This window comes from Pituophis catenifer, unplaced genomic scaffold (assembly GCF_029215685.1).
Source record: "Pituophis catenifer annectens isolate HBS135680 unplaced genomic scaffold, rPitCat1.0.hap2 SCAF_2, whole genome shotgun sequence".
Classification (NCBI taxonomy): domain Eukaryota; kingdom Metazoa; phylum Chordata; class Lepidosauria; order Squamata; family Colubridae; genus Pituophis; species Pituophis catenifer.
The window spans coordinates 83,808,966-83,822,343 of NW_027256882.1; the positions used below are offsets into that span (position 1 = coordinate 83,808,966).

At 37.2% G+C, this 13,378-nt stretch overlaps 1 protein-coding gene across 2 annotated transcripts; it reads left to right on the forward strand.

The window, feature by feature from the left end:
• Positions 1 to 6,044: 6,044 nt before the first annotated feature.
• Positions 6,045 to 12,594, forward strand: LOC139312352 (putative protein-lysine deacylase ABHD14B). 2 transcript variants are annotated; one of them, XM_070937069.1, is made up of 4 exons: positions 6,045 to 6,128; positions 7,731 to 7,952; positions 10,567 to 10,808; positions 11,876 to 12,594. In XM_070937069.1, exons 2-4 carry the CDS (start codon positions 7,745 to 7,747, stop codon positions 12,056 to 12,058), a joined length of 633 nt encoding a protein of 210 aa, XP_070793170.1. In that variant the 5' UTR covers positions 6,045 to 6,128; positions 7,731 to 7,744; the 3' UTR covers positions 12,059 to 12,594. The 2 variants fall into 2 exon arrangements, with proteins under 2 accessions (XP_070793170.1, XP_070793171.1); XM_070937070.1 differs by having other exon boundaries at positions 6,061 to 6,128; positions 7,734 to 7,952.
• The last annotated feature ends 784 nt before the right edge of the window (positions 12,595 to 13,378 follow it).

The window sequence follows — 13,378 nt, forward strand, 5'->3', positions numbered from 1 at the left end:
TGGTCCTTGTGTTTTCCTCGGACCCCTCCGCACCTCCTCCGAAAGGGTCCGTCGCCTGGTTTGGCAGCGGGCGGGATCGGAGCGCGTTCGCGTTTGAGGCGAGGAAAATTCAGGGCATTTTATTTAAAACTAGAGGGGCGACAGAGACGCCCCAAATGTGCTTTTTCAAGAGGCAAGTGGGCTTTCTGGTTTTTCTTTGAACACGTTTTGGCTTCTCATCCAAGAAGCTTCTTCAGCTCAGAGCTCCAAGAAGCTTCTTGGATGAGAAGCGAAACGTCTTCAAAGAAAAAACCAGAAAGTCCAGTTGTCTCTTGAAAAAGCACCTTTGAGACAACTATCACCTGGATGACTTGAGAATCTCCCTAGACATCTAGAGGGACGAGACTTTCTCTTTATTTAAAGGTAAAGGTAAAGGTTCCCTCGCACGTATGTCCTAGTCGTTCCAGACTCTAGGGGGCGCTGCTCATCTCCGTTTCAAAGCCGAAGAGCCAGCACTGTCCAAAGATGTCTCCATGGTCGTGCGGCTGGCATGACTAAACGCCAAAGGTGCACGGAACGCTGTTACCTTCCCACCAAAGGTGGTCCCTATTTTTCTACTTGCATTTTTTACGTGCTTTCGAACTGCTAGGTTGGCAGAAGCTGGGACAAGTAAGGGGAGCTCACCCCGTTATGTGGCTGTAGGGATTCGAACCGCTGAACTACCAAACTTTCGATTGACAAGCTCAGCGTCTTAGCAACTGAGCCACCGCGCCCCCTTTTCTCTTTATTTACTGCCTTCCAAAAAAAAAAAAAAAAACCCCAGCATGGATGTCATCCTTAGAAGATAACCTTGATTTGGAGCTGTCGGATACGGGAGGACCGCTAAATGGGAGCAAAAAGATGGTTAGTTGAGTCTGTTGCCTACTTGTAATCAAGGTTCCTGGTTTAGAGACCTTTCTAAGGGAGCCAATCAATTCCTAAAATAAGGGGGATTGGGAAGGAGCAATCTTTTTCCATACAGGGATTGTTTTCATTTCTGCCCTACAGACACTTTATGAAGGAGCCTTATCTTTTCTAGTGTTTTCTAAATTTTTGAACTTCAGACACCCTTATCTCATATGACCATGCTCCTTCCAATGTAGGCTGAGTAAGGGGCTATCAAAATAGAAATCCAAACTCACCTGTGGACTGCCAAGGCAAAGAATGTGCACTACCATCTGATAGAAACCTAATCAATACATTATGCTAAACCATGGTTTGTTCAAAAAGCATAGTGTGCTATTCAGACACATACAGAGCAATGGCTTAAATCATGGCTTTTAAATGACAGTAGCAGTTTTCATGCAACACACAAAGCCAAAAGCAAATCATATTCAGCATGTTGTATGACAAAATTATTCACACCAGGAAAATGAATGTGCAGATGGTGAATATTGGCTCCTTATGATGTATTTAGGCTGTTTTTCCACTTCCGCTCAGTCTATGTATGGCTGTTTTTTCACATTTGTTTACAGAAACCAGATTGCAGCTGCAAAATTAACATGATCACTAGAAGCAGCGAAGTTGTCCACAAAACGGGGTAGTTTAGTACTTGGCTGCACTACAGTGGGTTTATTTGGTTTTAGTTTAGTGAAGGTAGAGTAGGGTATGGAAATACAGATCTAACCAACTGTGATTTATTTAAGACACAATAATGGCTCAGTGTGATAAGCAAATTCAGCCTATTTGTAAATAGATACAGAGCCACAAAATACTATTAGTACAGTTTGAACCTTTTCTAATCCAGGCCAGTTTTGTGCCGTAGATACTCAGAGAAATGGGAAGAGACGATGTTTGTTTCTATTTTGTTCAGATGCTTAGCAGGTGTTGATGTTATTTTCAAATGTTGATGTATAGTAAGGAATAGTATTCCCCAAGGAAAACCTTGAACAATTTTAATGAGCTATTGCAATGGAAAAAAAAGGAGCTGCTCTTAGTATAGTTCTTTTTCCCCCTGGAATTTTCTTAGTCATCAGATCAGAGCCTTGGGCAGAGTTTTGCTACCTAAGAATGCATGACTTGGTTACTGAAAATGTTGCTTCTATGCTTGTTGGGAGAAAAAAGCATAGATTACCTACTAGTAAAAATAAATGGATTATCAGTAATTTCTGCTATTACCCTGATCTATTTTTTTAAATGAAACCTGCCCTGAACACCAGTATATGATTGACTAAAAATTTTATGCAGTAGAAATTGCCCAACCAAGTGCTGCTTCTTTTTTTTCTTCCTCTAAGAAGAAACACAAGATTGCCTTTTTCTCCTTCACTTAAAAAAACACATAATTCTTACAAAAACCCAGACATTTGCACTTTTATTCAATCCCTTGCAACTTGTGCATTGCACCGTGCAAGAAGGAAGGACTAGCAATACAAGCTGTTCTTCAAACATAGCTGAAAAAACACAGAGTGGGGTCAAAATGGCGCCAAGTTTGGATATCTGTTTGTATGTATTTATAAATTAAGCCACATGAACTGAGTTAGGTCAAATAAAGAGATTAACTAGTGCAGTGTTTGTCAACCTTATCAACTTTGAGACGTGTGGAGCAAAGCCTGCACTGACTACAGGAAAGTTCATGCCTCAGTGCCACATACATGTTTCTATGAGTGCTTCATACTATACATAGTCAACAGGACACTAAGGACCTACTTGCTGCAGCTGCCAGAAAAACCAACATAATCCTAAACTGCATTAACAAAGGGATTGAATCAAGATCATATGAAGTGTTACTACCATTTTATAATGATAAGACCACACTTGGAATATTGCATCCAGTTTTGGTCACCATAATATATTTAAAAGATGTTGAGACTCCAGAAAGAGTGCAGAGATAAGCAACAAAGTTTATTAGGGGACTGGAGGCTAAAACATGTGAAGAACAGTTGCGGGAACTGGGTATGTGTAGTTTAATGAAAAGAAGGACAAGGGGTGACATGATAGCAGTGTTCCAATATCTAAGGGAGTTAGATTTTCTTGAGCTATGATGGTATTCAATTAGGATACATAAAAGTTCTGAAAATGGCATAAAGGTGCATCCAAACTGGCAGATTTTCTTCCTCTGAACTAAGATAAGCCATCTGCTTTGTCAGCTACCCTTCTGAACCAAATGGATAATTTTATTACTGTATTACTTTTCATTTCTAACCTTAAGCTACAAGTGTTAATACTCTTTACAGTAAATTAAAATTTTCCTATTTCCTAATGTAGACCTAATTCAAAATATTCAAGCTGTATCAACACAGATTCATCCTTGCTGCCTGAATGATCAAAAGGTCAGATGAACTCATTTTGTAGTCATTAGCTATAACTGGAAGCTGGAGTATTCTTCCAAAATAGTTGGTTTCTGGAGCATCCAAAAATTAATGTTTCAAGCTTTCTGTCTAGATTTTGCTTATTCATCCCATTTAAAATCTTTTATTTTATGTACACTGAGAGCATATGCATATCCTTGTGTGTCCAATTACACTTGGTCAATAAAAATTCTATTCTATTCTATTCTATTCTATTCTATTCTATTCTATTCTATTCTATTCTATTCTATTCTATTCTATTCTATTCTATTTAAGGTCTCTGGATTTAAATAGCAGTTCACTCAACACATCAAAACTAAATATTAATCTGCAAGTAAAAAGTAATTTTACTATCATGCATTGTATTAAGTTTGCTTTGTTTAATTTTCATTGCTTCAATAATTTATGCACCACACATCACACTTAGCCAAATAAGCCATAGCATCAATTAATGCAATGTGTGAACCCTCTCTACTTATCCATCAAGGCCAAAAATTTATATTTCAATTGTTAGTTGTTCTCTAAGATATCAAGCAAAAAAGTCTGTATTTATTTATTATGAATTACAGTATTGGATAAAATTCTTTGAATTAACTGTGTTTGGAACGAACATACTCAGATGTTACTTACAAGATTGTTTGATATGTATGGCAGAGGATCTAGAAGAACACCAGATTTTATTTGCTAAAATAGAGATGGAGATTGATTTGAATGCAGATGAGGAGTTTAAAAAATGTTGAATTATAAAAGTGATATGGAAAAAAGATGTTGTGGATCTGAAAACAGATTTTAAAATGCCAGAGTGTGATATGGAAATAATGCCAAAATGGATTTACAAATGAAATCAGTTGATGTCTTAATAATTAAAGAGGACATACAAATAATAAATTGGAAGAGTGATTTAGAAAGCTTTCTTATTTTGGATTTATAAAAGGAATGTGGAATCAAGGAAACTCTTTCTGAAACGAAAGGCAAAGAGGAGTTGCTCAAGCTGTTCTTGGAAGGAGACAAAGAAAAAATGATAACGAATTAATTTGTGAGTTACCACTTAATGGGACTAAAGATTAAGCTTTTTAAAATAACAAGAATATTTATAAAATGAATCTGCTTGATCAGGGTTAAAATATACATGTTGTGGTCTCGTAGCTGTTAATGGTATTTCTTGTGGACTAAGATTAAATGATAAGGCTTTAAAGATTTACTAATAAGTGGGGAGAGATTTCTTCTGTTTTATTTCTTAGAGAAAGTGCTAGGTTTTGATTATAAATTGATTTTTTTTATTAAGATTAAATTATGTTAGTATTTCTGATCTTAATATGCTATTAGGATGAAATGGTGTGTTTTTGTAATGACTATTGATAAGGGATAAGATATGGGATAAAAAGGGTTTTTTAAATTGAAATATTAGAGAAGCTGTTATGTTACCCAAATTGTTTAATCTTGTCTGAGGGCAGGAATCATTTTTATGTATCTTCTTTTTCTTTTTTGTTTTCTACCTTCTTTCACTTTTCTTTTTATATTTTTATTAGTTTGTATTCATTTTTTTATCTTTGTATTTGTAAGTATTAATACCATTATTCTAAAAAAAAAAAAAAAAAGAATGAGGGAGGGAAGGAGGAAGAAGGGAAGGGAGGGAGGGAGGAAGCAAGGAAGGTTTATTTATTTATTTATTGGTTCAATTTATATGCCGCTCTTTTCCGGAGACTCAGGGCGGCTTACAGTGCGTTAAGCAATAGCCTTCAAACTTTTGTATATACCTGCTTAGTAGGGCTTCCGCCCCCCCCCAAGCGGTGTTCTTTTTTATACAAAGTCAGCTTATTGCCCCCACAAAGCGTGTCCTCATTTTACCTACCTCAAAAGGATGGAAGGCTGAGTCAACCTTGAGCCTGGTGAGATTTGAACTTGCAGTAATTGCAGGCAGCTGGTGATACTTAACAGCACTTTAGTCTGCTGCGCCACCAAGGCAGGGAGGAAGGCAGGCAGGCAGGAAGGAAGGATTGATTTCTGATGCTCCCTGCCATCTTTCCTCAAGAAATTTGCTCCTGCTGTTCCCATTGGTTTTCTTTGCTCAGCTGTGGTCATTCTGTGTCTCTATTTAGGTAAGGAAATATCTCTAAAATGATGATCGAACATGGCATGGGTTGTTAAGCATTACTTTATAATTTTTAAAAATTGTAATATTAATTTGGATTTGAGCTTTTTAAAAAAATGACTTAACCCTGCCTTAGTCATAAAGCCAGCTGAGTGACTTGAGCCAGTCACATTCTCTCAGTCCTAAGAATGAGACAGTGGCAAACTATTTCCCAAAACTCTTGCCAAGAAAACTGCACAGACTTGTCCAAGCACTTGTCAGGGTCAAAAATTAACTTGAAGGCGTGCGCGCACACACACACACACACACACACACACACACACACACACACACATATAAAACCACACACACAAATGTTTCTGTTTATTCCTTGTTAGGAATAAACATTGGAAGATATTGGAAAATAATATAAATACTATATTTACATAGTAAGTGATAATATTAGAACCACTTATCTGCAAATTTTACTGAATTATTGTAGAAATAAAAGTATGGTATTCTGTTCATGACCACTAGATGTCCCTAGTGTTTGTTTGAACTTTTGCTTAGAAAATGTTGCAACTTTCACAGTATTATTACCCTTTTCCCCTCTTTCGTCAAACTTCCTCTAATACCTTTGGACCCGGAAGTTCTGGCGAGTGCTAAATCTTTCAGTGATCGGTTTGCATGCCTCTTGCAAGTTAGCCTGTTCTCGAAACTTCATCGTTTTGATTAATTAAGGCAATAACTTGGTAAGTTTTACAGAACCTCATTTGTTGGTTTTTTCCCCTCGATCTTGACAATGGCTCACTGCATATATTGTGGTTGCATTGAGAAAAATTATCATTATTATTATTTTATTTGTCTAGTTTACTTTATTTTGGACTCCCTATTACACTGCACTTTACATAGGAAAACCACAGGAAAAAACCCAGGCAGGTATGACTAATTTAAAAAGTTACTGTCTGATGAAGAGTGATTTGGTTCTTGAATCTTTCCATATTACTTTCTTAAAAGACATAAAAAAAGATCAACAAAACCCAAAATGTCTGTGGGAATCCAGTCCCACTAACTGCAAGTTTCAGGCAAACATCTTTATTTCTAATTATTTATTACTTGTTTATCCCAGTTTTAAGATTGCCTAATTCCTCAGTGACTCTGAACAGCTTACAGATAAGAGGAAAATACAGATAAAAGGAAAGTACAGATAAGAGGGAAAATACTGTATGTTAAAGGAATACATGGATGACCAGAAGAGCTAAAGTTAGCTAAATGTAGTCCCATCCTGAGATTGCTTGTATGAAAATTTATTTGCCCAGCTGGGAAATGGACATTTCTTGTAGTTCTGTCTCTTTGAGAGGCTTTACGGGAATTTAACAAGTTAATAAAATATATATTGTGGTATTGGAAAAAATGCAGTTCTTAAATATTTTTATATCTTAATTACATCCCTTAAATATTTTTATATCTTAATTACATCCCATTGTTTATAGCATTAGTGTCCATTCTGACCACTTTAGCCATTTACTGGTGACAAGAATCCTGTAGTTGTTCAGTCTATAGACAATACACATAACACAACCCACAATCCAGTCATTATCACGGCATCCAGGAGCCCTATCCTCCACTTATTTTTTCCATCTAGGTTTCTTGTATTCTACAAACAGAAAAGTATTGGCAAAGCTGTGTGATACTTCTTGCCTACTGCTCACTGGCTAGTCAGGCAAAAGTGGTTGTGTCTTGGACATTGCAGCCAGACAGTTGTAAGGACATGTTTTATTCAGTTTTGTGTCAGAGTGCCTTGTTGTTGGTTGCACTGGCATCCATCTTGTTTCATTCTCGGGCTCAAATCTGAGCAGTACTTCACACTTGACTGGATTTTCAGAATTACATAACAGCTCAGCAGGTAAGAACAGATTTGAATTAAATCCTCCTCCTGTATTAAGTAGGTCAGTAGTTCACATGACATGCAATGTATAAATTATCTAGAGCAGACCCAACTCTATTTTTATAGCAATTTTAAAAATAGAATTACAGAGAAAACTACATACAAAACATTTTTTGAAAACTAGAAATATACATAGATCTAACAATTTAATTACTGGTTATAATATCAAACAGATGAAAAAAATAAAAAAATATAAGTATCAGACCAGCGAAGGGGGGGAGGCTCTTAAAAATGAACATACCAAATCAGTTAAGTATGTCATGTATATATTTAATAACAAAAATTAATCTATTCTTGCAGCATATTATAAAATCAGTGTCAAAGGGAATCATATTGAATCTTTTTTTCTGCCTGCTTTTAAAATTTTGCTACATTTTCTCCTTGTTTGATACTCATGTCTTCCTAGGAGATCCCAAAGTGATGGCTGCCATACAGGTGACAGAGGAAACCATTGTAGTGGGTGGGCAGACTCTGTTCTCCCGCCAGGCTAAACCTACACAACAGGCTCCTCGCCTTTCCCTCCTGCTGCTCCATGGCATTCGTTTTTCATCAGAGACGTGGCTCAACCTGCAGACTTTGTCTAAGTTGGCAGAAGCTGGATACCATGCTGTAGCTATTGATCTGCCAGGTGGGCTTGTCTCTCAGTGGGCAGTGGAGATTTGGGCAAAAGAAAGACAGGTGTATACAATTTGCTATTTAAGAAGACTGTCACTTTTGCTTCTGTCTCACCAGAAGCAAAAATAAGGCAGAATATATAAAATCTGATTCCAACAAATTGAGATTAAAATGAGGCTTTGGTATTATGTGATACAATACCAGAGTAAAAGAATTATTCTTTCTCTGACTAATTATTATGTTAATATGATAAATTATGCTTGTTATGCTTATTTTTAAATAAATACACGTATGTGTGTGTGTGTGTGTGTGTGTGTGTGTGTGTGTGTATGTCTTCTCAAGTTTTCGCGGGTGTGTGTATGTAAAAAGTTAAAATCTCAGGTGTTTTCCCGCATCATTAAAAGTCTGTTAGTTAAAATGCTTAAAATCTTAAAATCCTGGCTAAAATCCCAGCTCAAAATCCTCTAAAATTCTAACAAAACACTTTGTAAGGTCTTTTAAAACTTTGGCTAAAATCCTAACCAACACTTTTAAAGGTTTTTTTGGCAACGTTTCAACAAGCTCTCTAATTTGTCATCATTGGGCCCCTACTTTAAGTTTAGAAGCTGTGGGTACGCTGCGAGGTCGGAGTTGTCGCTTTTCTCTGTTCGCTGCTGCTGACATATGCTGGTTAGCCTGCAACTCTGTGTCCTGATTGGAGGGCAGCCGTTTTTTCTCCTGCTTCATTATCATAGCTGCAGCCTGACTGCGTGTTAAAGGCCCAGCTTTCTCTGGTTCTCTATTACTAACTGTCAACTGCAAAGAGGGAAGGATTCTGGTAGGCATCACAACACCACTGGTTGCCTGTTGAGATCTCAGCCTATCTTCTGGCTCGGTTCTCTCCTTCTCCCTCTTGCTAGCTATCATCTGCAAAGAGGAAAGGATTCTGGCAGGCATTACAACACCACTGGTTGCCTGTTGGGATCTCTGCCTATCTTCTGATGTTAAGACTCGAGTTTCCCTCAGTGCAGGTCTCCAAATACTTGATAACCTAGAAGCGTCATCTCGTCTATTCATATTCTGCGGCCTCTTTTCAATTTCGATAGCCTCCCTAATTATTCTCTTATTAAGATGTTTCTCTTTCACCACTGTTCTAGTATTGTTGAAGTCGATATTATGTCCAGTGGCCTTCATGTGTTGTACCAAAGAAGAAGTTCGTTCTTCCTTTTTCACTGCATTTTTGTGTTCTTCTAAACGCACACTTATTCATCTGTTCATCGAACAGAGAAAAGCGACAACCCCGACCTTGCAGCATACCCACAGCTTCTAAACTGAAAGTAGGGGCCCGATGATGACAAGTTAAGAGAGCTTGTCGAAACATTGCCAAAAAAAACTTTAAAGTGTTGGTTAGGAGTTCAAACATCAACAAATTGATTGTTTTAGGCTAACTCTGGTCTCACTGTTGTGGTATTCAACTTCGTAAGTTAATTTCCATCTTTACGGTGGTCTTATACACACAATAAGCATCCTCATTTCTTGGTGTACTAATTTTGGGTGTCCTCTTATGTTTTTTTTTTCTTAACATTTTTTAAAATTATGAAATCAGGGACTATCTTCCTTTTATGCTATATTGGTTACCTTATAATAAATATTTAAAGATTGTATAAATATGTGGGAATGTAGATTTATATAATCAGTAATAACAGTTTGCAATAGTGGTGAATATCTGTAGCTCAGGTGTAGGATGAGGTTGATATAAAAACAGTAATTGGGACCAGCAATTTGGCTGATGCACAACATAGTCACTTAAGCCCAAATCAATTGATTGTGATGCATTTACCACCTTATTTTGCCTTTGGTTTTTAAGCAAAGTGATTGCCACGTAAGCAAAAAATAATGCCACTTAAGATTTCATTTCTGCATTCTCTATTAATTACTTGTCACAAGTATGAATGGTGATCATGTAACTGCAGGATACTGAGACAGTTGTAAATGCAAGGATTGGTTGCAAAGTTTTTTTAGTGCTGTCATTATTTCAATTGGTTGCTGCATAAGGCAATCAGTAAGCAAGGATCACAAGCAAAGACAATTGGTAAAAGTATAATATATGGAAGGACTAAGTTGTTTTCTCTTCTGCCTTGGAAAATCTAGTGGGCCAATCCACATAGAAACAAAGCTTGTATCTTCCAGTGCAGGGACACATACCTTCACAAAGCCAAGACTTGCAATAGGATGGTGTAGTGAAATATAACCAGAGGGTTCTGGAACAGGATTTTGGAGGTGCTTCCCATCTGAGTCTACCTAGCCACAGTTCTCTATCCCGCTGAAAAGAATAGACAAAAACATCTTACTGAATGATTTACCACAATTTTGATGGTATACTATTGGGGGCTTCAAGTGTCACAAAAATGAAACTTGAAGATTACACGCAGGCCATGAATCCCATCTACCCCATTTATAATTTAAGTGCTTATATATGGCTCAATCCTCAAACAACCCCTTCGAGAATTCCTAGCCAAAAGGGCAGTTGTCTCTCTGAGCTGGGAATGCTAGGAGTTGTAGTTACCATCCAACTGAGGATCCTTGGTGGAGAGGGATACATATACAGAATATGTATGATGCAGGATGTCTTGTTTCTTGTGATCCAGGATTTGGCCGCTCTAAAGATGCTGTTGCTCCAGCTCCTGTTGGAGAGCCAGCACCAGGGAGTTTCTTGAAGGATGTCTTGGAAGCCCTGAAATTCAACCAAGCAGTGGTGATCAGTCCATCTCTCAGTGGCATGTATTCACTCCCATTCCTTTTTCAGCACAATCACCTTCTGAAGGCCTACATCCCAGTGGCTCCAATCTGCACAGAGAAGTTTCCTCGCACCCAGTATGCCAGTGTCAAGGTATGCTCATCTAAAGAAGAATGGAATTCTGGAGCAGGTCTTCTCTGGTACAAGACATAATTAGAAGGGCTGAGTTATCTCAGTTATGCAACTGGCATTTCACAACTATGTGAGGAAAATGTGGATGGAAGTGGATTTACAGATTTACTGTAAACCTTGGAGGAGTTCATCAGTTGTCCATTAGGGGGCAATGCACACTGCCTTACCCTCAAATACAATACTAATATGGTAAAACAGACCTATATTCAATCTGGGGAATATTTATAACTTTGTGAAGATATACCAAGAAAATGGGCAATACCATTCTAAAAGAATACTTAGATGAGTTCCGGGAATTCTCTCTGGGTTCAGTTTCATTTTATGCATGTTTTATTGCATTAGCTGAATAAGTTCCATGTTCGCATCAACAGTAAGAATCTGGTACACTTAAAATGAATTGTAGTTTTGAATGTAGAAGAATTACAACAATCACTGCGATAAATTTCTGTGAACATTCTCTAACCTCTATCATGCCTCTTGTGAGCGTAGAGCATTTAATTTGACCCCTATCCAGATTGCTCCCTTTTTGGGATTTTAGCCTTTTCTAATATTAATCTCTAGCATGTACCTTTGTGCTTGCAAATATGATCTGCACATTTTTTTAGCTAGGGTGATGGTGGGTTTTTGTTAATAATGGGAATTCCCTGTAGTCCTGCTGAAAATATCTGCTGCAGTTACTCTGTTTTGCAAATGTAGGTTTGTTTTTGCTGAAGATTTGCATTTCTATCACCACTAGGAAAGGATCATCCTCTTGCTAATACTGATAGGATGTATTTATAGCCTGAAAACTGGGCTAAGAGCATGCCATTATAAAACTCAGAGAGCAAGTACAAATTAGCTACGTGGTTAATGTAGCCACATAAATTGAACAGCAATACGGGAAGTTTTTTTTTTTTTTTTCCTGGAAGAGAGCATCTCTGTCTCTATTTTTCATCTGAACTAATTTTTCATTATTAGGATCTAAGACAGGCAAGAATGTTCATTCATTGATTGAACCAGGCTTGATTTTTTTTCTCTCCTGCATACAGACACCAGCTCTCATTGTATACGGGGATCAAGATGTCCAACTGGGTGAAGTGAGCCTGAACAACTTGAAGAATTTACCTAATCACAAGATAATGATGATGAAAGGGGCAGGCCATGCCTGTTATCTTGACAAGCCAGATGAGTGGCACCAGAGGCTGCTGGATTTCCTGAAGAACATAGAGTAAACAGCAAATCAGCCAGCACTGGCCTAGCCAACCCATAATCAATGAGGACCTAACCAGTTTTTCTAGCATACACATGTAAGGAGCTGGGATTTCTTTCTGCAGTTCTGTTAGTAACCTGAGTGGGGCACAGATTGTTTATGGACTGTCTAACCATGATAGACCTAAAACTATCAGAAAGTGTTACATCCAGAATACATTCATATATTCATGATTCATTAATTGCATAATTAAGATGACCAAATACGATTTTTCTTGCTTGGGTCATGAGATATTTGAAGTCAAATTTACATAAAATAATCATTCATAGAAATGTATTAGGATCTGTACATGGATCTGTCAAGATTTTAATCATGAACAATTTTTTTCTCAAAGCTGATTGAGTGCTGGCTGAGATAGATGTAATAAAGGTAAGGCAATGGCTGGGTTTAAGTATCTTATAAACATATGATTTAATTTTTTTGACTTAGCACACCAAAGAATCTATCCATTATAACATATCATCATGTATGACACTGGAGTGGCGATTAAAATTAAAATCCTGGTTTGTTAGCATCAGACAAAGTTACTATGGCTGATTTACTATATGAAAACCAAAATGTCAAAATATATTTTTCTAACCCATAGATTCTTCTATAAGCTAACTTTCATTGAGCGCTATTTCTTTGTTAGCAGGACACTTTTTGTTTTGATGACTGGACATAGCATTCTCCAATTTGATATACTATATGTATGTTGGGTTTTAATTTCCATAATTCTCAGCAGGCTTGGAAACCATGCATGGGAATTGTGCTAGTCAGAATGTATGTGAGTTGGTGTCCATTACATCTGGACATCGAATAGCAGGTTTAAAGAAAGCTGTACTGCAATTTATGCTATTTGACCCACACATATTTTTGCATCTGGATTAGCTTCTTTGGGATGGAAGAACTGCATACAGTTTTCTTTTACCAGAGCCCATAATGGCACTAGAGACTTTGTGAAGAGCATTTTTATTGGGGCAGAATGTATGTTGGCACCATCCTCTGAATTTAATGAATGTTGTGGGATAAATTCTTACTTTCTCCTACTGTTTTTCAAAGAAAATTGACAAGGTCTATACATATGTTACATGACACCTCCACTTTTGGAAGCCTGATTTCTTCAAGAATGTACAAGTATTCATAGTGATAAACTTGTCTTCCACAGATAGTGTGTTCATTTTCTTGGGCAGATATTTTTAAAAGTTTTTAAAAAGCTTAAAGGGGCTATTTAATTAGAGCTGTGCTTGACCATAGCTGTAGAACTAGCAGGATTCCCTGGATAGCACCTGCATAGTCAGTA